This window comes from Rhipicephalus microplus, chromosome 2 (assembly GCF_043290135.1).
Source record: "Rhipicephalus microplus isolate Deutch F79 chromosome 2, USDA_Rmic, whole genome shotgun sequence".
Lineage (NCBI taxonomy): Eukaryota > Metazoa > Arthropoda > Arachnida > Ixodida > Ixodidae > Rhipicephalus > Rhipicephalus microplus.
This window is the reverse complement of record NC_134701.1, coordinates 300,191,267-300,212,673: the sequence shown is the minus strand read 5'-3', so window position 1 is coordinate 300,212,673 and position 21,407 is coordinate 300,191,267. Positions and strand designations below refer to the sequence as shown.

The 21,407-nt window shown below is 51.2% G+C and overlaps 1 protein-coding gene across 5 annotated transcripts in view; it reads left to right on the top strand.

Annotated features, from left to right (window-relative positions):
* Positions 1–21,407, top strand: part of tweek (transmembrane protein KIAA1109 homolog tweek) — a 1,194,469-nt gene that overhangs the window by 552,136 nt on the left and 620,926 nt on the right. For all 5 annotated transcript variants that reach the window (XM_075882507.1, XM_075882492.1, XM_075882501.1 and 2 more), the window contains one exon: positions 16,433–17,337. In XM_075882507.1, coding sequence (XP_075738622.1) covers positions 16,433–17,337 — 905 coding nt within the window. The remainder of the gene's footprint in view (positions 1–16,432; positions 17,338–21,407) is intronic.

The following is a 21,407-nucleotide window of genomic DNA, read 5'->3' as shown; positions in this document are numbered from 1 at the left end:
ATGTTTGCCTTGCTGCGAGTCTATTTCGCATGCAGCTTGCAAAGCATTTTTACTTCTGCTTCAGCATTTTCCTGACAAAAGGAGTTTCGCGCAGCAACGTCCAGCGCCAACACTTTCAAAAAACGATGACAACGACTGCGTCTCTGCAACGCAGCCGCAGCGTGGCCAGTGTGTGACGAGAAAGGAGGAGTGGCGTCTCCACATGGAGAGAAGCAGATCGGCACATAAATAATGAAGACGAGGGCTTACCTCCAGTTGAAGGTTCAGTGTTTTCTAGAAGTATAGAAAAAGCAGAAAGAAGAACAAGCAAAACAATAAATGTGAAAGAAAATGCAAAAAAATCTCCTTCCAATTGCTGTGTGGCCACGCTGGTGTATTTCATTAATGTTTTAGAGGAAAAAGTATTGTTGATGGCACACGACACCACACAACAAACTTTTAAAGTGATTTTCGGCTTCTGCGATAAGCTCTTGTTTTTCAAATGGGCACTGCAAAAAAAAAAGGGGGGGGGTGGAAGAGAAAAAATTTTAGAGAAAAAAAAAAAGCACTGCTCGTTCAATTGGCAGGAGGGAACACATTTTAAAGACGGTGCTGTTGGTTGGCGCCCATTGTGCAGTATACAATGCTCCTCACAATGAAAATATCACTACGGAAATTCCAAATGGCAGTATAACATTGTTGGCTAGCTCAAGCAGACAATCTTTCAAACACATTCTAGTTCTGCCTGAAGGTGTGCAATGCGATGCGGGTAGGAAAACAACTAGCTCGCTTTCAAGATGGTAGGAATCAGTTTCGTCCTCAGAGTAATGTAGAAATGATGGGTGCACATTTCGCTGCGGACTGCCTAGGTCACAGCAGAAAACTTTTTTCCCCATTGTAAACAACACGTCTCAGCTCCTCATTTCTAAAAAAAAAAAAAAAAAAAAAAACGGTAACAAGATACTCGTGCCTTGCTTAGTATCGCGATGTGAGTGGTACATCGCAAAGGTATTTCACTACTGAGATACAAATACATTCCTGAAAAGTATCTCAATACAGCAGTACAGATACTCAGTATCTCTGAAATACTATCACGATACAAGAGTATCGTCATAGTATGTAGTTCGTTAGATGCCGCCACAGGTAACTTTATGTCCCTGGTCCCTCTTGTTGTTGCTGCACTCGAAGTTGGTAGATCCGGTGACACGCTTGGATATGGAGCAGGCTCTCCTGCTGGTGCCCACTCCTTACGCATTCTTGCGACATTTGAAAGGTGATGTGACGTGGTAGAATCAGAAAGAAATATTACCCTGTCGATGTTGCCGAGAACGACATCATAGAGTGGCTTTTCCATGGAGAGTGCCAGTGTGGGTCCTCGAAAGAACAGAGAGTCGATGTATACCTTTGCTTCGGAAAGCTGCCGTGATGAACCGTCGAGAAGGTGTACAGTACGTGTGATACCGGTGAAATTACCAGCGAACAGTACAGATACTCAGTATCTCTGAAATACTATCACGATACAAGAGTATCGTGATAGTATGTAGTTCGTTAGATGCCGCCACAGGTAACTTTATGTCCCTGGTCCCTCTTGTTGTCGCTGCACTCGAAGTTGGTAGATCCGGTGACACGCTTGGATATGGAGCAGGCTCCCCTGCTGGTGCCCACTCCTTACGCATTCTTGCGACATTTGAAAGGTGATGTGACGTGGTAGAACCAGAAAGGAATATTACCCTGTCGATGTTGCTGAGAACGACATCATAGAGTGGCTTTTCCATGGAGAGTGCCAGTGTGGGTCCTCGAAAGAACAGAGAGTCGGTGTATACTTTTGCCTCGGAAAGCTGCCGTGATGAACCGTCGAGAAGGTGTACAGTACGTGTGATACCGGTAAAATTACCAGCGAACGCTTGACCATCACGGTATTGCATCCCGAGTCCCTTAGAACCGTCACAGGCTGTCTCTCGAGATATCCGGTTGCCATAGGCATCTCTTGTCTTAGAAGATCAAGACAACTATCTCTTTTTTCCGATGGGGCATTTTCCTCTGCTGATGAAGGGGTACAATCCAAGTTCTCCTTGTTTCGAGGAAAAGGTGTACGGTCATAGTCGGCAACAGCACTCGACACCGCCTTGTTGCGGCTCTTTACATTAGGACACTGGTCCGCTTGATGGCCGTGTTTCCTGAACTTCCAGAAAGACGAGGGCTTCGGGCCTTTTGACTGCGTTCAAAAGTCTGTGGCGCAATGACCTTGCTTGCCACATAAAAAGCATTGCAAAAAAATTGCTTTTCCGGCCTCTTTATCGTGACTTTTGCTCGCCAATTCTGCTGTTTCGCTTGGTCTTTCCTGTTTCCCTTTCGTGATATTTGTCAGGCTTTGCGCCTCCTGATAATGGTCAGCTGTTTCGGCAAGCTGATCGAGCGTTCTGCATTCTCGCTCCTTCAAGAAGATGGGGCGTTTCTCATCGCATCTTAGCAAAAACTGTTTGTACACAAGCTATCTCTTAATGCGTGATACGTTCTTTATGTTTTCACCATCTGCTGCCAATGATCGAAGTAACTGACCAGCGAACAGCAAATTGTCACCCTGTCTCGGAATTCTCCGGCTTAGCTTCGAGAAACTTTTGCTGATATCCCTCTTCGGTGTACTGAAATCTTCGCAACAATGTTTGCTTCAGCTTTTCGTAGTCTGTGGCATCCTCCACAGCCATACGTCCTACAATACTCGAGGCTTCACCTGAGAGGCATAAGCTTAATGAGAGCACCCACCTGTCGCCTGGCCATCCCTGGCTCGTGGCTCGAGGCCCTGAATGTACGTGTCGAGTTCGTAGGGAGGAATAAGATTGTAGGGAGGAATAACTTGTGGGGGCTCCTGAACGCTTTGCTGCTGGCTTCCACGCTCTCTCTACCGGCTTCAACCGTCCCAGCCGTGCGCTCAGCAAGACACTTAGCCTCCAGCAGACTTTGTTCCGCTGCCAGACGAGCAATCTCCTGTTTGTGCGCTATTCGCAAAGCGTCCCTATCCCCAGCTCGTCTGTCACGCTCTTTTTTCTGCTGCTCCTCAATCCACTCCTTCAGTTCGTTACCCGTATGGTGACCCCTGCTACTCACTGTAGCAGAAGATCACTGCAGGTTTACGCTTAGCGAGCCACAGGGCCGCGACTCCGTCAGCTACTTGCGTGTAGTGCACCGCTCCATGCGCGCTCAACTAACAAGGCGTCTAGCGCGGCACGGCAAACAGACAAGGTACAAAAATACACCAACACTTTATTGCCTTTGGCGGCACCCCAAGCAACAGTACAACGTCCGCTCCCAGGACGCGGAGAGCAAAGGCTCCCGCACGCGGACGTCCCAAATAAGGGGAAACCGCGAGCACGTCGCAGCAAGCAATAGCGAGCTTTGACACGCCGGTCGGGAAAAGGTCCCTTGCGGCTATGCTGCGCACTCTCACGATGGCCACTGGGCTTGGTCGTGAGTGTTTGGGCAAACCTCGTATGCATAGGCCTACGGCAAGTGCGGCTCGGTGTGGCACGACCACTTGAAGCACTAGGCACCGCTGTGGGCTTAGCATACGGTACCGAAGCTAGCACTCAAGTAAACACGCCTGCCGAGGTGCCAAAGGCCACCCCTGGCAGGCTACAGTCTGGCGATTCCCAAAGAGGACGCGGACAAAGGAAACACGCGCTTACACGGCACCGACAACGAAGGAGAGAGCTCCCTCGACGCGCACGTAACCCGTACCGTGCCCGTACGTGGCACCATCTATTGGCACTGTGATGTTATGTTTGGGTTTAGGATTCGCTCCAGAAAGAATGATGCAGCACGCAAGTGGACAAACACACGTAGGACATCTTTACACACACGACAGGACTCAACGAATAGTAAAAGTCACATTTGACATAAGGGGCGCTACGCGAAATAGTCAAGCGGTAGCGTACAGTTTTTTGTCGGAGCCGATGAGGTCGCCGAGTCGAAGACGTCGTGCGTAGACCGTCTGTCCGATGCCGTTGCTCGATTCTTGGTCTGGCCGCGTGAAGTCCCGGAGGTCCACTCCACGGCAGTTGATGCCGGGACGCTGCGCCCAAGGTACCCGCTCCATGGTGGACGCCCTCGGCCTGGGCGTGCTCGTGGGCCGAACCCTGAGTGTGCCCGTCTGCACACAGCGTCAAGGCCTTGGCCTGGCCTCGTGCACGTTCCCTAGCCGTATCTCCTCGTAGCGGAACAGGCGGCAGCGCTCTAAGTCGAGGCAGCAGGAGGTAGGGCTCCGGGTTCTCTCACGGACCGGACGCCAAGCGAAGGATAGCCCAGCCTTGGAATTCCGACCCTAGTGCACAACCCACGCACTGGTCACCCTGTCTCGAGGCACGCCGCGCACACGATCGCCGTCCTCTTCGCCACCGCACGGCACATACGTGATTCGCCCCCGCACGACGCACACATTCAAAAGGGTCGACACACAAGTCGCCACCGCATGGCGCACTGTTTTGTTTTTTGTATATTTTAACCTTGCGCGCCATATATTATGACAGCCACGTGCTGTTACCAGAGCAGAAAAAGCAAAATGGTGTGGCCATGCAGCGGAATGTCCACGAAGTGGTCGTGGGCACGCCTCAGATCCCCACATTCTCCCCTCCTTAATTCACCCTATATACCGGTCTGCAAAGGCAGCCGGTCGTCGCCCATGCATGAAAAGACGTCATGCAATGGGCAACAGCTAGCCTCAGCCTCGCTCTGCAACTGCTACTGAAAAAAAATATAGAACACAAAAATACACTTGAGAAACACAATGGCGCTGTGGAAGAGGGGTAACAAGAGTTCATGATGCTCATGCAAGAGCGCATCCACGGCTCGGAGGGGAAGCGTCACGTAATGTTTGACTTGGGTGGCTGCGTAGATGCGAGAGCGCAAGGTGAGAGTTCTGGTTGAGGCCCTCATGCTAGGAACAGCCTCACCTTCGTCTCGTCGATGTTGACGACAGCCCTGCGAGTCCGACGAACGCCACCTCGGTGGAGGTTCCCTCCCTGCGACAGCCGGCCCTTCTGCTGCAATCATGGTCGCCGAATCCACTGGCTACGAGGCGTCCTGTGGTGTCGGTCGAATCGTGCACAGCGTCTGCGACAGCTGGCCTCGTGCAGGAGTCGTGATAAAAAGGCCAGCAGAGCTTATCAGCGACGGTCGGGAGCAGGGCACAACCAGGCTGCCTAACGACCACAGGTCTCCGAACACCTCCAGAGTCCAAGGTGGTGCAGGGGTCGGTGACTTCTTAAGTTGTCACCACACGCGCACGCACTTCCGATGGTCGGGTCTCTCTAAACTGGCCCCGCAAAGGAAGGCGCAGAGTGTCCTTTGTGCCTCTCCCCATGCTAAACCACCAATCCACGATCCCCTCCTCCAGCAAGGAGAAAAAAAAACACGAAAAAAAAACATCAAGTAAACTAACACTCAAATGACAATCAGCAGCAGTAACTGGGCAAAACCGACTTCTTTGCAAGCACTGACTGTAAAGAAGTTAGCTAACTGAGACTAGACAGTAAAAATGAGGGCCTTCAGTTGCGGCGACTGAAAATAGCACTAAGAAACGGGGACACAAGAAGAGGACACACGGCACAGGCGCTAAAGGTTGCGGAAATAAGCCCGCCGTCCGGCGCAAAATCACTCAGGTGACCGCTTCCTGAAATTATACCGGTGCGGGGTCCGAATGCGGTCCGCCACGGCGGGTGTGCGCCGTTGCTTGCGCGAAGAGCCACTGAGCACTGGCGCAGGCTCGTCAGACCTCGACGCAGAGGCATTCAGGTCTGCGATGTGGGCACGGTTGAGTTTTCCTGAAAGCGGCTCTTTCAGGAAGGTAGCGAGTGGAGTCCAAGCTTTCTCCACTCGGTACGGACCAAGCCACTTTGGAGCGAGCGAAGCTGAGAAACCCTTGCTCGCGTCGCTAAGAGCGTGGTTGCGCTTCAGGACGAGGTCACCTGCCTTAAATGAAAGGTGGCGACGTTTTCGATCATACTGGGCCTTTTGTTCGGCCCTGGCCGATGCCAAACTCTGCCTCGCTCTACTGAGAGTTTGACAAAGCCTGTCCCGAAGTGTTGAAGCGTAAGCAGAACAGTCTGCCGGTTTTTCCTCGTCCCCGAGCTGGCATTGCATGACATTGGTCACCGAATTTGCCAACTCCCTTTCGAAATTAAGGAAGGCGGGAGAGAAACCAGTAGAGCGACTCTCGAAGGATCGGATTGCAAACGCGAGTTCACTCAAATGGTCTGCCCGATCCCTCTGATTTTCGGCAAAGGCTGCCAACACCGGTTTGATTGGTTCGCTCCGTCAAATTAGACTGGGGATGGTAGGGTGAAGTGGTGCAGTGATCTATTCCTAGGGAACGGCACGTATCACCAAGCACCCGAGCGGTGAAATATGATGCGTTGTCCAGGATAAATCTTTTAGGAAAGCCGAACTGACAAAACACTTCCTGTAGCCTCTCTAGCACCGCTCGCACTGTCCCTTTCCACAGTGGCAACAACTCCACCCATTTGGAAAAATGATCAACGACTACCATCAGATGTATGAACCCCTGCTTTCTCCTGGGGAACAGCCCAATTAGATCGCAGGTGGCTACTTGCCACGGACGCTCACTGACAATCGGTTTCATCAAGCCGGGCGGCTTGCCACCCCTTGATTTGACCGCTTGACAGACGTGGCAGGAACAGCAATAGCGAAAATTGTCACGCTTTTGCCAAGCCAAGTCACAACCTTGCTCAGTTTCGCAAGAACTTTGGAGCCACTCAGGTGACCGGCCATGGGCTCATCGTGAGAGGCTCGCAACAGTGCGCCTCTCGGACTTTTGGGCACACCCACCTTAAACGGGTCCACTGACTCCTTATCGGTGGCTATGTATTTCAGCAGGAGTCCATCATGGTTCAGCAAGTATGTATCCGCGGGGGACCCAGCAACACACGCCGGTTCCCTTTCCCCTGCGCCCGCTGCACTACCAGCAGTGCTCGGCGCTCAATCTCCCCGAGACCGTCACTCAACTTAAGACAAAACGAGTCATCTTGCTGGGCCTTCACTAACTCTTGTCTGCTGAAACTGATTCCCATTCTCCCAAAAGGTAGCCTGGTATCGTTTCAATTCAGGACTGCAGCCATCGCCTCCGCTCGCATTGGCGTCATGGGTTCACTTCCCTTTCGCTCCTCTCGCCCGCTTCGCGGCACGTCTCGTCGATGTTGCCTGGCCCGCGGAAAGAGTTTGCTCGTCGGCGCATTCTCCCTTTCCTCCGCTCGGTGGTCTGGCCCCTGTATCGCCTGCGTTGCTCGCTTGCGCAAAGGCACCGCTAGCAGTTGTCGCACTGGGATTCAGGCTCCTGGTAGACACTGGGGCACGAGATAGCGCGTTAGCCACCGCGTTAGCTTTTTCCTTCTGGTACTGCACTGAAAAGTCGCAATGCTGTATTAGGAAAGCCCAGTGCACTAGCCTGCCTGCAGGCTCACTGATCTGCATCAGTTAGCTAATCGCGCTGTGATCTGTTTGCATCACAAATTTTGTCCTATCAAGGTAGATATCAAACTTCTGCAGCGCAAACAAGATGGCGAGACACTCCCTCTCGGGCACGGAATAATTCCTTTCTCGAGGGTATCACTGAGCGACTGGCAAAGGCCAATGGCTTCAACACACCATCGTATTCCTGTAGGAGAACTTCTCCTAATCCCAGATCACTTGCGTCAGTCTGGACAACAAACGGTCTGGTCAGGTCAGGAAGCTTGGGCTGCGCCGTCTCGGCAATGGCACTAGACAGACGGCAAAACGCCTCTTGCTGAGGTCCCCTTTGCCACTCAGCTGACTTACCCAAGAGCTTGGTCAAGGGCACCTGCACTCGGGCACGGGACGGTATGAACGACCGGTAAAAATTGGCCATACCAAGAAAGTAGTGCAGGCCGCGTACGTCCTCGGGCACGGGAAAATCGAGGATTGTTCGAAGTTTTTTCCTATCTGGCTCAATGGAGCCTTCGCCCAGCGTGAAGCCAAGTAACTGAACTCGGGTTCGCGCTAGTTGGGTCTTTGTGGGATTTAACGTCATCCCGGCGGCTCTCATTCTCTCGAGCACATCGGCAGTGTGGGCCAAGTGCTCTTTGAAGATTCGTGAATAAATTACGATGTCGTCGAGGTAGCACATGCAGTAAGACCACTTTGCTTCTCCGAGGACGCGGTCCAAGAGTCTCTGAAAAGTCGCAGGAGCATTGCAAGGACCAAAGGGCATACGAGTGAACTCAAATAACCCTCTGTGGGACGTGAACGCGGTCTTGCACCGGTCACGTTCATCCATTCGGACCTGTAGGTAACCTTGGCATCTAATGTAGTAAAATACCGTGCAGGAGGTTTTCTACGATGGAGCTAGTCGTGGGTAGTGGATAGGCATCCTTACGAGTAACTCCGTTGAGACGGCGGTAGTCTATGCACAGGGGATGACTGCCATCTTTCTTAGGCACCAACACAATTGGAGACGCCGAGGCGCTGGACGATCGATGAACAATGCCAGCTGAAAGCATCTCGTCCAGCAAGCCGTCAATTACCTGCCTCTTGGCCTGGCTGTCGAGCCTGGGTTTACACTTCAAAGGAAGCGCGTCGCCAGTTTCGATCGAATGGCTCACCAAATCCGTAAAGCCGGGTTATTCGATGAAGAGCTCATCGTATTTGCGTAACAGTGCCAACAAACGAGCCTTCTGTGTATCATCCAATTGAGTAGCACAGACGATCAAAGAATGCGGAGCCATTTGTGTCGTGCCGCTCGATTCCGATATGGATTTTGAGCCAACGAGTGTATAGCGCAAGGGCCTGCCCCCGAAGTGTGCACGTGACACGGTTTTTACGCTTTTACTGCACAGGCAACCGAAAGCGCCAGTAGGCTGATGAACGGCTTTAGCTCGGAAAAAGGTCCGTCGCGATAGCCTTCACTCGCAATGTCCACTACGATACCGGTTTTTAGCAGAAAGTCCCGACTGAGAAGCACCGGAACACTGAGCCCTGGAAGATGAACAAAATGTGCACGTCTCATTCGGCCTCCCCATCTGACAGTCAACCTTGCAGCGCCCACCGACTGGGCCACGCCTTTCGCAAGGGTGAATGTCGTTCGACTGTCCCGCAAGCGCACCGAGCGCTTCTGCAAGTGGGACAACACCTGTTCGCCAAACAAAACAACGAAGGGCTTGCGCGTGTCCAACAACACCGAGAATTGGCAACCGACAGTGGTGGCCGAAATAATGGCGCGTGCACACTAGCAAGACTGCTTGCCCGGTACGCAGAGGGAAGAAGCAAAGGTTCGGCCGCTCGTGCCTTCACCACCGGCCCGCGCTCCCGTTTTCCTACCTCACAGGAGGCACAGACGCGGAGCACTCTCTTGCTATGTGCCCTCGTTGACGGCAGCGCACTCCATCGCGGTCCCTTTCCGGAGACGGAGCAGCTTCGAGCTGCAAGGGGCGGTTAGCCGCGTGATCAAAGGAACCGCTCTGATGACCGTCACCACCGGTGATGCGCAGGGTCGAATTTCGTCTCTGCTCACGCGCGTTGAGTTGCGATGCAGCACTGGCTGCACACCTCCCGTACGTGTAGGGATCTAAAGCTCGATCGCTTATCTCCCACGTAGGCCCACCTGTAGCGGTAGCCGCAAAGGCAGCTTCGGCAGGCTATTGCCGCTGGGGAAGGGTCATAGCCCCTCCCCACGTGCATCGCGGTTCAAGGGCCTCGCTGGCTGGCAGTGGCGGGCGATAAGCACGCGCGGCGAGAACGTCGCCTTGAATGCGCTTTGCCTCGACGGCCACTTCTTTCAAATCACGGAAGCGAATGCCGTGCAGGTACGCCGAAAAAGTCGGGTGTGCCTGCCTGATCACCCATTTGACGCGCTCCTCGCTCGAGGCTCTGGGCTCAGCGATAGAAAAAAGGACTTCCATCGTGCGTACGTACTCCTGAAGTGACTCATCAGGAACTTGCGTGCGGAGCTTGAGCTCGCGCCGCATCCTACTCTCGTAGTCAGCGGGTAAGAATTCGCGCAGGAAGGCCGTGTAGAACTCATCAAGGGTTGCTGCTCGGTGGCCGGAAAGCCGATGCTACCTGGCCGCCGTGTCAGTCAGTGGAGCCGGGACGACGCGTCCGAGCACTTCCTGGTCGTCTAGACCCATGTCTCTCTGATAACGTGGGAGTGAGTCCAGGTAATCTTTTGCACTTTTCAGTTCACCATACCCGCTGTAGGTCGGAACGGCCAACATGACAGCGGGATGAGGGCATTTCAGAACGGTCGAAAGCGTTTGGACTGTCACCGTGAGTGTCTGAATCATTTGGGCGACATTTTGCAGCAGCGTCTATGCGCCCGCTTCAACGGAAGCTGTCGGTGCATCAGCGGCCTGGGCGAGCGATGGGGAAGTGTCTCCGAGCTCGATAAGCGGCGCGGTTTCAAAATGGATACCGGCCGTCACGACATTGGGAAGTGCCTGTTGTTCACAGCTGCCTCTTGGGCCAGCTTCACTTGAAATTGCTAGACCGCTTGCGGCTAGCGGTACAGGCGCGTGCTCGAAATGAGCCTGCCTGCTGGATTGCGTAGTAGCCAGCGAGCAAAATTCGACAACGGCTGATGCCACAGTGCCGATCTGCGCACCGGAAACTCCTCTGAGAGCCGTTTCAGAGCGCTGTGACATTGAACTGCCATGCATTCCAAAGGGAGCAGTAGAAGTCCAATTTGCCTGTGTGCACTGTTCGGGTTGGACTATGGTCCGGACCCATAACACGCTACCTCTCCAGTGGGAGCTGTTACGTAGCGCCTCGTGTTATCCCGACTGGGCTTGTGACAAGTGAGGGTGCGCGATTGTGATGCTCAAGGGGGGCACTGGCCCTGTTCTCGAGCAATGCGGTATCTGCTAAAAGCGTCAGCGAACAAAACTCACGCGAAGCAGACAATAACGCGGGTAAACACGGCGAGCCTGATTCGCAATGGCGGGGTGACTCGGCTAAGACTAATCAAAGACAGCCTTTGATTCCGCGTTGTGCGCCAGTATGGTGACCCGCTAATCTCTGTAGTGGAAGATCATCGCAGGTTCACGCTTAGCGAGCTACAGGGCCGCGACTCCGTCACCTACTCGCGCGTAGCGCACCGCTCCGCGCGCACTCAACGAACAAGGCGTTTAGCACGGCGCGGCAAACAGACAGGGTACAGAAATAGACCAACTATTTATTGCTTTTGGAGGCGCCCCAAGCAACAGTACAACTTCTGCTCCCGGGACGCGGAGAGCAAAGGCTCCTGCACGCAGACGTTCCGAATAAGGGGAAACCGCGAGCAGGTCGTGGCAGGCAATGGCGAGGTTTGACACGCCGGTCGGGAAAAGGTCCCTCGCGGCTATGCTTTGCCCTCTCACGATAGCCACTAGGCCTGGTCGCGAGTGTTAGGGCAAACCTTGTACGCGTAGGCCTTCAGCAAGTGCGGCTCGATGTGGTACGACCACTTCAAGCACTAGGCACCGCTGTAGGCTTAGTGTATGGTACCGAAGCTAGCACTCAAGTAAACACGCCTGCCGAGGTGCCAAAGGCCACCCCAGGCTTGCCACAGTCCGGCGATTCTCAAAGGGGACGCAGACGAAGAAAACACGTGCTTACGCGGCGCCGACCACGAAGGAGAAAGACAGCTCCCTCGGCGCGCACGTAACACGTGGTGCCATCTATCGCCCCGCGCCGTTATCAGAGCAGCAAAAGCGAAAGTGTGTGGCGGTGTGGTGGAATGCCCGCGAAATGGTCGGGGGCGCGCCTCAGATTCCCACACCTGACAAGCCAAGTTCCTTGCCAATCGGAATATACTTCTCCCAATCCATTTCAGCCCACTGCACAAAAGAGGAGTGCGGCTCTGAAAGTTGGAGCTAGCTTGGTCCTACGTCATGGACCCTAGAAAATATTCCAGCCCTGTTACCTTTTTGTCACTACTTGCATTGTCAGCAATGTGAAGTTGCTTCTTCAACAATCAAGAATTTTGAGGGGCCCTGCAATTTCACTTGCACGGGACGGATTCTTAATATATTTTTGAGGTTGAAGTCGCGAGGCAATAAGCTCTTCCAGTGAATTCATTCTATGGTTACTTGAAAAAGTGTTTTAGGGCCTCTTTAACATTCCCTTAAGTAGTGCTTGTGTCACAGCCATGCTCATACTCACACGTGCACAATTGACTGCACCTATATGTTGCAGGTTTCATCAGCGTGATCGAAACAAGAATATCTGAAATAATATACACGTATGCTTTTTGCAAAGTAGAAACTGCAAACATTCATCGAACAACACCAATGTTCATAGGGTACCAGTGAAGTGCAGGAGATGTTAACAAAGAGGCGTGGATTGTAGTCGTAACTGCTCGTTTAATCGCTCTAACTATTTCGCTCTGCTCATCGAGCTCGAGCCTGTTGGCAGCTTGCGGTGCTCCATAATATCCACAGTGATTTGGCTACATGCAATGCACGCACAAGAAAAACATGGTTTTATTTTTACTTTGCTTAAGGGTATTGTAAAACAAATACAATCAAAATAACTGAAGAGCATGAAATATTATTAACACACGAGGGCATGTGAAGTGCAACTTGCTTCTCGTGAATTAGCAGCTGATCGTTCAACACCGCTATCACACTCGGTGCGTTGACAGCCTTCTACGTCCAGTGAAAAACCCTCGTAGTCAAGATTGTTCCTTTCAACATCGCTTCTGAAAGCAATCTGAGGAATTCCATACGCTGAACGACTTTGACAACACCAACAACTCATCACTCGCCACATACAACACCAACCCCACGTCATTAGCCATAATTATCTGGGCTCGGAAAACATTTCGCTCTGAAACGTGCCAACAAGGGAGTGTCTTGCAGTGTGCTGCCATCTACAGTTGCAATGAGACTGCAATGAGACTGTCCTGCTTTTGCCATTGACAAAAGCAGGGCAGTCTCATTGCCATCACTATCGAGCAATGGCGGCGCCCATGCTTGCTGAACAGCGATGGTTTTTGGTGGTGCCAATGCGTGTCTTAGACTTCGTCAACGTATTTTCAGGTTCTGAAAATGCATCAAAATGTTAAAGATTAGGATTACTGTATAGCAATATCTGATCTTGAAATGCATCGGGAAATTTCGTTGAAGCAGGACGCCAGAAGAAATAGTGTTCGTTGTGGGGACAATATTTATGCACTGGCTCCTATGAACTGCTGAAGGAGAACCGTGAATTTTTCGTTGTAGCGGGAATTTCGATGAAGTGACTTTCGTTAATGTGGGGATCGACTGTATCAACAAACACACATAAACAAGCAGCGCAACGCTGGCCAAGTTTTTGAAGAGCAAATTGTGAGCCTGCGCCACTTTCTGCGTACAATGAATGTTATGGGATTTACAAAAGCACTGATGAATGCTATATGAGCGTAAAACAAAGTGAGTTTAACTTGAAAGGGCAGACGATAATATTTAGCTAACCTACGTGGTGTGGTGACCTCGCCACTCACCGTAGCGGATGATTACTGCAATTTCACGCTTAGCGAGCCACAGGGCCACAACTGCGTCACCTACTCGCGAGGAGCGCACCGCTTCACCCGCACTCAAATAACAAGGCTTTTTGCGCAGCGCGGCAAAACAGACAGTGTTAGAATAACAGAAATACACCAACACTTTATTGCCTTTGGCGGCACCCCAAGCAACAGTACAACGGCTGCTTTCAAGACGCGGAGAGCCAAGGCTCCTGCACGCGGACGTTCATGATAAGGGGAAACCGCGAGCACGTCACAGCTGGCAATGGCGAGCTTTGACACGCCGGTCGGGAAAAGGTCCCTCGCAGCTACGCTGCGCATTCTCACGATGGCCACTAGGCCTGATTGTGAGAGTGAAGGCAAACCTTGTATGCGTAGGCCTACGGCAAGTGCGGCTTGGTGTGGTGCGACCACTTCAAGCACTAGGTACAGCTGTTGGCTTAGGGTACGGTACCAAAAGCTAGCACTCAAGTAAACACGTCTGCTGGTATGCCAAGGCCCCCAGGCAGGCTACAGTCCTGTGATTGCCAAAGAGGACGCAGACAAAAGAAACACGTGCTTACACGGCGCTAGCCATGGAGAAGAGACTCTTTTTTCGGCGCGCACGTGACTCGGCCTCTCGATTCTCGCAGCCCCCAAGAACATGTGCCACGCTAAAGTCCCTGAAAAATAAACTAAAGTAGCGCCATTCGTGTCAATGTGCAGACTCCTCTCCCCTCGCGTGCATTGCAGATAGTAAACGACGCTAGTTGAGGGGCTGTATGGCTCCTGGCCGCAAAGATGAGCTTGTGCTCATGTTTCCGTTCAAGCGCATCTGGGCACTGCAGTTCTAGGCGATGCACCGAAAGAGTGATTGAGAAAGAAAAAATATAAAAAGTAACGTTAAATACGATGATGTGACGTGTATATAAGCAAGTGGCATGCAGTGGCATAACACATCACCGCAAGCACGCAATACTCAACGCGATAGCCCACCGTTTGCGTGCAGACGCGCTTGGCGGTGACGCTCTCGATGGCAGCGCCACTGCTGTCCATGTAAACTCGGCGGTGCTAAAAATCTGCAGCATGACGCACTAGCTTTTGTGAAGGTAACGCAAACGCCATATTGTTTGTCCAGTTTCGAGAGCGCGCGCTCCTCTAACAGACGCCACCGGCGTCCCCTTTCAGCATACCCAATGCACGGCCGCTTGATGAACACATGGCGCAGCAGTGCCCGAGCTGCCCAAGCGTCTGGCACATCCAGTGCACCCGTGTGCTTTTGCATTCGTAGTTTCCTGGTGGACACTCTAGAGGCGCTGCTGTGGCTGCTAGGAGAGGAGGTAGAGGCGAAGAGGTGCGGTTGGCGCTACTTTAGTTTATTTTTCAGGGACTTTATGCCACGCCTGCGCATGGCGCCATCTATTGCCAAGCCACGTTACCGGAGCACGGAAAGAGAAAGGGAGCGGCCGTACGGAGGAATGCCCACGAAGTAGTCGCGGGCGCGCCTCAGATCCCCACAGTGGTTACGAAAAATATCACGAAGCTGGTATGTGCACTCTGTGGCCTGTAGCCGAAGGCGGGAGTTGCGCATATTTTCATTAAAACTTTGCATCTCGCAAGAACGAATCAGATTTATCATGTCACGAACTGTACGGTTTATTTACTGGTGCATGAAACATGCAAAGTGGTTAGCTTTCATTTGTTGGTAACGCGCTCATGCTGAGGCTAGCATAGCCAAATGAGGGAGCATCTCTGCCTACTGACCATCCTCGAGAGGACGCTCCTGAATTTCACGAGGGGGCGCGACAGTATGGGCATAGCGAATATACACGAATACCTTAAACATTGTAAAACCTTTGAAAACTGCCAAAGTGAACCAAAAGCCTGGCCCTGTCTTGCTTTACTCAATACTGTTCACTATTAACTGTCTTTTTATTTTTGTAATCCTGTTCTTTGGCATTGTAATTTGTGGTATCAAAGATATACATCCAAATTTGATTCACTGTTCAAGTCTAATAGTGAACAGTGCTAAAGTCCTCAGATCTAGCAGCCGAGGTAGGGTGGTCGGCTCAGGCCTGAAGCCCATTGCATGGAAGTGGCAAAGAAGACTGAATGGTAGGAGTGTGCAAGTCCACCACTAGTATGCGTCAGTCTCAATGCAAGCTGGGGCATCATAAAATTGTTTTGATGTGCCATGTCGTCCGCGGTGCCAGTGCTTGCAAACTGGAAAAGTATAATGCGTGATGTTCTCACTAAGACTGCAGTGCTTTTTAACACTTCATAAACAAATGATGTGTCTCCATAAGGGTGTTTCATGACAATGACAAGCAGGTGCAGCAGTTATTGCTTGTACAGCAACAAGTACCAGATGCACTATATACACCATGATCGTCACTACCTTGTTGCCTTTCAAACTGCAGCGCAGTAGGCAGTAGGCGTTGTTCCACAGTAGGCCTGTGGAACAATGTTTGGGAGAACTGCAATCATAACATGCATGGGTGCACGGATCAGCATTCTAGGGGGCATATTCTTTCCTGTACCTTGAAAGCATTTGTGGTAAGCAGGGAAACAGTAATACATGGATAGAAAGTTAGAAACTGTCTGTATTGATTTGTGGGGTGTAACGTTCCAAAAACCACGATATGATTATGAGAGACCCCGTAGTGGAGGGCACCGAAAATGTTTGACCACCTGGAGTTCTTTATCGTGCACCCAAATCTGAGCACACGGGCCTACAACATTTCCGCCTCCATCGGAAATGCTGACGTCGCAGCCAGGATTTGATCCTGCGACCTGCGGGTCGAAACTTTCTGTATGGATGTTCGGTAAGCTGATGTACAACTTTCTCATTAGAATTTTTCGCTCAGCTTCATTGCTTCTGAAGTTAGTCACTTCATCTTGCTAAATGAAACAGCACACACAATCAGCGTGACTTGCTCCATGCGATGTCGGGCACTGTGCTCACAGGAGGCTAAAGTGAGCCGACCAGGAGCGTTCCCGCTGCTTGGTGCACCCCTGGACTCCCCATTGCACTATGGGGGCATGCTTTATCTTGGCAAAACATTGGAGCATGGCATCTCGTGCATGGTGGCCAACAGTGGCCGTCTGCGGGGCTCGCGTCACAGCCTGGCCACCTGGAGCTTTTCCAGTGTCGAGCCCATTCTGCGCTCCTCCCTGGATCCGGCAAATGATGACGAGGACCTGTACAACTGGATGGCGCGTCAGAGAGGACCTTCGTCACCTCTCGACTCGCCGTCGAGTCGCAGTGCACCACGCGAGTCGGCCATGCCCACAGGGGGGATCCCCGATGCCCAAACTGTCTTCGAGCCACTCTTGCAGCTGCTGGGAGCCTGTACCGTGGCCTTGCAGACACCAGGGCCACGTCTGGCACTGTCCACCTTGGTTGAGCTTCTGCGTGTCGACCTTGTGGAATCGGAGAGTCTGGAACAGCCACAGAGAAGACGGTCCAAGCCAGGCCAGCGGCTCTTTGTGGACACGAGCACAGACACGCCTGCACTGGTGTGCGACCGGCTGGCTTTGGAGCTTGACGTGCGTCACCCGGGAAACCCAGGCACCTGTGCTCATGTGGCAGTAGATGTGCAGTATGTGGCACAGCAAGTGAACATGCCTTTACTGCGACTGTTGAACCAGTTCTCTAGCATGTACGAGAATGTGAAGGAGACCCGCCTAGAACTTCAGTGCCGTCGACCTCGGGCTGACTCGGTCGTCGTGCCCATGCCACAGCCGCATCCAGGTGGCAGCCATGAGTCGGTCCCACCGGTGCAGACGAGCACACCACGCTGCTGGAAAACCATGTGCTTTTTGCTTGACCTCTACGAGACAATGCCCCCTTCACAGGCCTTGGCTGACAGGTGAGTGTGTCTTCTGAGTGACATAAATTAGTGGGAAACGTATGCAAAGAATTTGAGAGGCCAAAAGTTGCTTCATTTGTGGCAGTGGCATTACAGAATTTGCTAACATATTGCTAATCTCAAGCGAATTTGAAATGCTACCTTGTCTAATTAGAAAAACAGCGCGCCTTGAGAAACACTTGTTAGGGGGACACCTAGCCAACTCCGTACTAAAACGAAGCAGGAAGCCTTGCAGTAAACAAACAGCTGTGTCACACTTAATATTGTCGTGGCTTTTAATAAGCCTAGTTAATATATACTCTGCCATGCAGAAAACAAATGAGGACATAATAAACAAAACACGACTGACTTTATTTTGTAGAACAAACGAGCGCATTTACTGATTGCTGTCCAGGTACAGTGCATACATTTCCTTGTAGCTGCAGCCATTCCTACATAGAGCAGACTCTCCGCTGTGTTAATCAGGGAATAATGAAGCATAAGCGGCTTTTAACTGGATGTTCACAAACCAATTTTTTTATTGTCAAGAGTGTAAATTAGTGCATGTCTAAGTTCGATGAATGTTCAGTTTTATGCAGGCCCAGGAATGAAGAAACGTGTCTAAGGTTTGGCATGCAGGTACAGTCGAAACCTACAATAACGAAATCGCAGGGAAACAAAAAAATTTCATTTCCGTGAGAATTTTGTTGCCCCAAGTATGAGACATAAAAACAGTGATACAGCCAGCAGAACGAAAATTTATTGCCAGAAGTCAGTCAACTTACTTTGCCGACCCTTGCCATGCAACAATTTTAAAGCTCTTCCTTCACACTGCAAAAAGTGGTTCATTGCTACGTCGTCGTCATGTGGGCCGGAGAAGGAGCGAAGGGTGTCCAGCGCATCCAAAGCAACCCGCTGGTTGGGTTTCTCCGCGTGCGTTTCATCTTGGTCCTCGATGTCGTCAGCTTCGCGCACGCTTTCGATAGTGGCCTTGTCGGTCACTTCCTCGTACACAACTGCGTCGCCATCGGCGCGAACGAACGCATCAACGGTGAGTTCATCTGGGATGTCGATGGAAACAGCCACACACAACACATTTCACGGCGCTCACATGTGTGAGGCTACGGAAGTGACGAAATCACGGAAGCAATGCAGGATGGAATTGTGTCGCCCCCTAATGGTGCCGCTTGCAAAGCTGCTTAACATGATGATGATATTGTTGCCGTTCTTTTTCTGCGATCAACAAAGAATCCGCTTCCGGTGTCAAGCTTTTCTCAGGCGCCATTGTAACTTGATCTCGATTTCGCCACCAGTTCCAGTCTTCTCTTCGTCGTTTTGATTGATTCCAACTGTTGGTGTTGCTTCGGCCTGTTGAGCTCATTCGACGGCGCCATCTGCACTCCAGCATGATCATTTGCCATCACCTGCAGTGTGGCCAGGCATGTTGCCGGACACAGACCCCATCGCCGGTTTAAGTAAACAAAAATGGCGGTACCCACACTAGCGTGGCAAAAGCAGACGTTTACAAATTTTGAGTGCACATAACATGCATATGAGCATGTTTTCGACAGTTAACTTTTGGCCGGAGGGTAAAATAAAGCCCGCACCGTGATAGAAAATTCGTTAATGTGGGATCGCTTTCCAAAAACATTTCGTTGCTGCGAGATACGAAATACATGGGCTTCTATGAACGTTTGCTGGGGATCCGGAAACATTTCGTTGGCGTGGGGATTTCGTACTCGCGGGGTTTCATTATTGCGGGTTTCGACTGTAGTAGAGTGGACAGACGCTTAGTAGAGTAGGTAGTTGACACTTAGCAAGCGTATATTATGTGAAAAAAAAAGAAGAAGTATTAAATACCTGAACAGTTATGTCTCACATAGACCGCCAATGAGTGTCTGATTTACAGGTGATCTGCACACACTTAGTAAAGTAGGTAGTAGACACTTAGCAAGTGTCTAATATGTGAAAAAAAAAATAATAAATACCTGAACAGTTGTCTCACATAGACTGCCAATGCGTGTCTGATTTACAGTTCATCTGCTCTGATCTGCACATGTGATAGCATGTGCAGGTGAGTTTTTTTTGTCCACTTTCCATTATGCCCTAATGTGCCTTTTCAGTTGTTGATGTCCATTACAAATGTAAACTGTGTTACGGGTAAATGTTGATATGAATTACAGTTACGGGCTGGAGAAACTGAAGGTTTAACACAAGCAAACAAAAAGTAGAAAGTTATTATTTTGTAATTTCACAAATGAGCATGCTATCCGGTGTGCATACTGTATATACTCATATCATTTGTGCACTTCTTTTATGATTTTTGAACTCCGAAAAGGGGGTGTGCAAATTAATCAGAAATTTTGCAACCACATCTGCAATAATACGTATTGTTCTAACCTGCACGGTATATGTATTCAAAAAAGAAAATCAATCGAATCACAAACAAATAAGTGCACCGTTGTTTCACCACACGCTACACCTGCAGCGCTTGGTGTAGCGACGAAAAAACTGCATTGCTGCGTCACCTACTGTTACACAGCAATGCACTGCAAGTTATAGGATTTTTTAATTTTTTTTTGCAAAACTGACTATTTTGGAATACTCTTTACCTTAATGAGGGGGCCTTGACTGCTTGAGGATACCTTATCGCGCATTGTGGAAGGCTTGTTACTAAGGTTCCCTCACTGAGGCCTTCCTTTGTGCTCCGTCGAGTTAAGGTAGCACTGGGACTACCTTCGTGCCTCTTTACCTGACTCCTTGCACTGAGAGAGGACTTTTTGGCAGTGTTCTTTGCAGGGCAAACAAGAAAAAACGAAGCTGCATCAACGCTTCGTCACCGCAGCCTATTAAAAAAAACAGAATGGCGCGGTGTGTGCCATTGGCTGACTTTGCACAATTAGCGAGTGATTTCTCCCATGGTGACCTGTATCACAATACAGCACCCTTATACAGAAACCCGAGGTATCAGCTGAACCGTGTGGGGTCTCCTCGGCAAGGCGAACGAGCGCCTCGCCACGCCACGCTCTTGGAGTGAACGGACCCAGTTGACGCGGTCGGTACATCATACATACATACAAACATTTATTAACTAATTTAGACGACGATATCGTCCGCCAAATGATACACCAATTTTTAATTAACACGCTACCATACAAACAACATAATGCAGTGACACACTAAACACACAATAACATGATAAACACACACTAACACACCCAACACACCAACACATACGCAAGGCGGCATCGCCAACGCCTGACTTTACAACTGGACCCCGGCGCGAAGCCCGCGGTGCCGAGCCCCGGGGACCCTCGCTACAGACAACCGTTCGCGGCAGCCGCCACACGCAGAAGAGGCTCGCTCAACGCTCGCCCACCGCCAAGGCCTGCCTTCCGCCAGGGGCCACCGCCGGCGCTACCACTCTACCAACAGTGGTACTCAAAGCGAACACAACGCCATCTATCGCCCGGCGGTGGTCACCACCGAAACAAAGCCTTGAGGCGAGACACGTGCGCCACGCGGCGCAGACAACTTTACAGGGGGGGTGTCAGCACCCCCACATTCCCCCAACCTTAAATCAAACCATATCCCGAAATCAAAAATTAGCTACACAAGCTTTAACAAAAAAAAAAATGATATCGCACGACCATAATGCCCTTGCACCACGACACCGCCGCCAGTCGACACTGCTGCACTGTCCGGCTAGACTTCACCTCAGTACCGGCCCTGCAACAGCAACGTTGCTGTCGGCGCGACGATCCGTCGCTAGCGCCGACACGTCTTCCAGTTGCGACCAGCACTCGCGAGGGCGCCGGACTGCAGGCAGTTGCGCAGGTCCCAGGCATTTCCATCGCCCGACCTCACGACCGCATTCCTGGCCAGCGACGCTGACGATGTGCAGGACAGCCGGCCGTGGATGACATCCCTCCCGCTGAATACATCAACAACAAAAACTTGAAATAAAACAATCGAGCAGGTCCTCGGGAAGGGAGCTTCGAGCTTTTCGTCCACGTGGTACGTTGGTCAGTACTGCTAGCTAATACATCGGTGGCGGTCGAGACGCCCATCAAAATAAAACAAAAATCTTT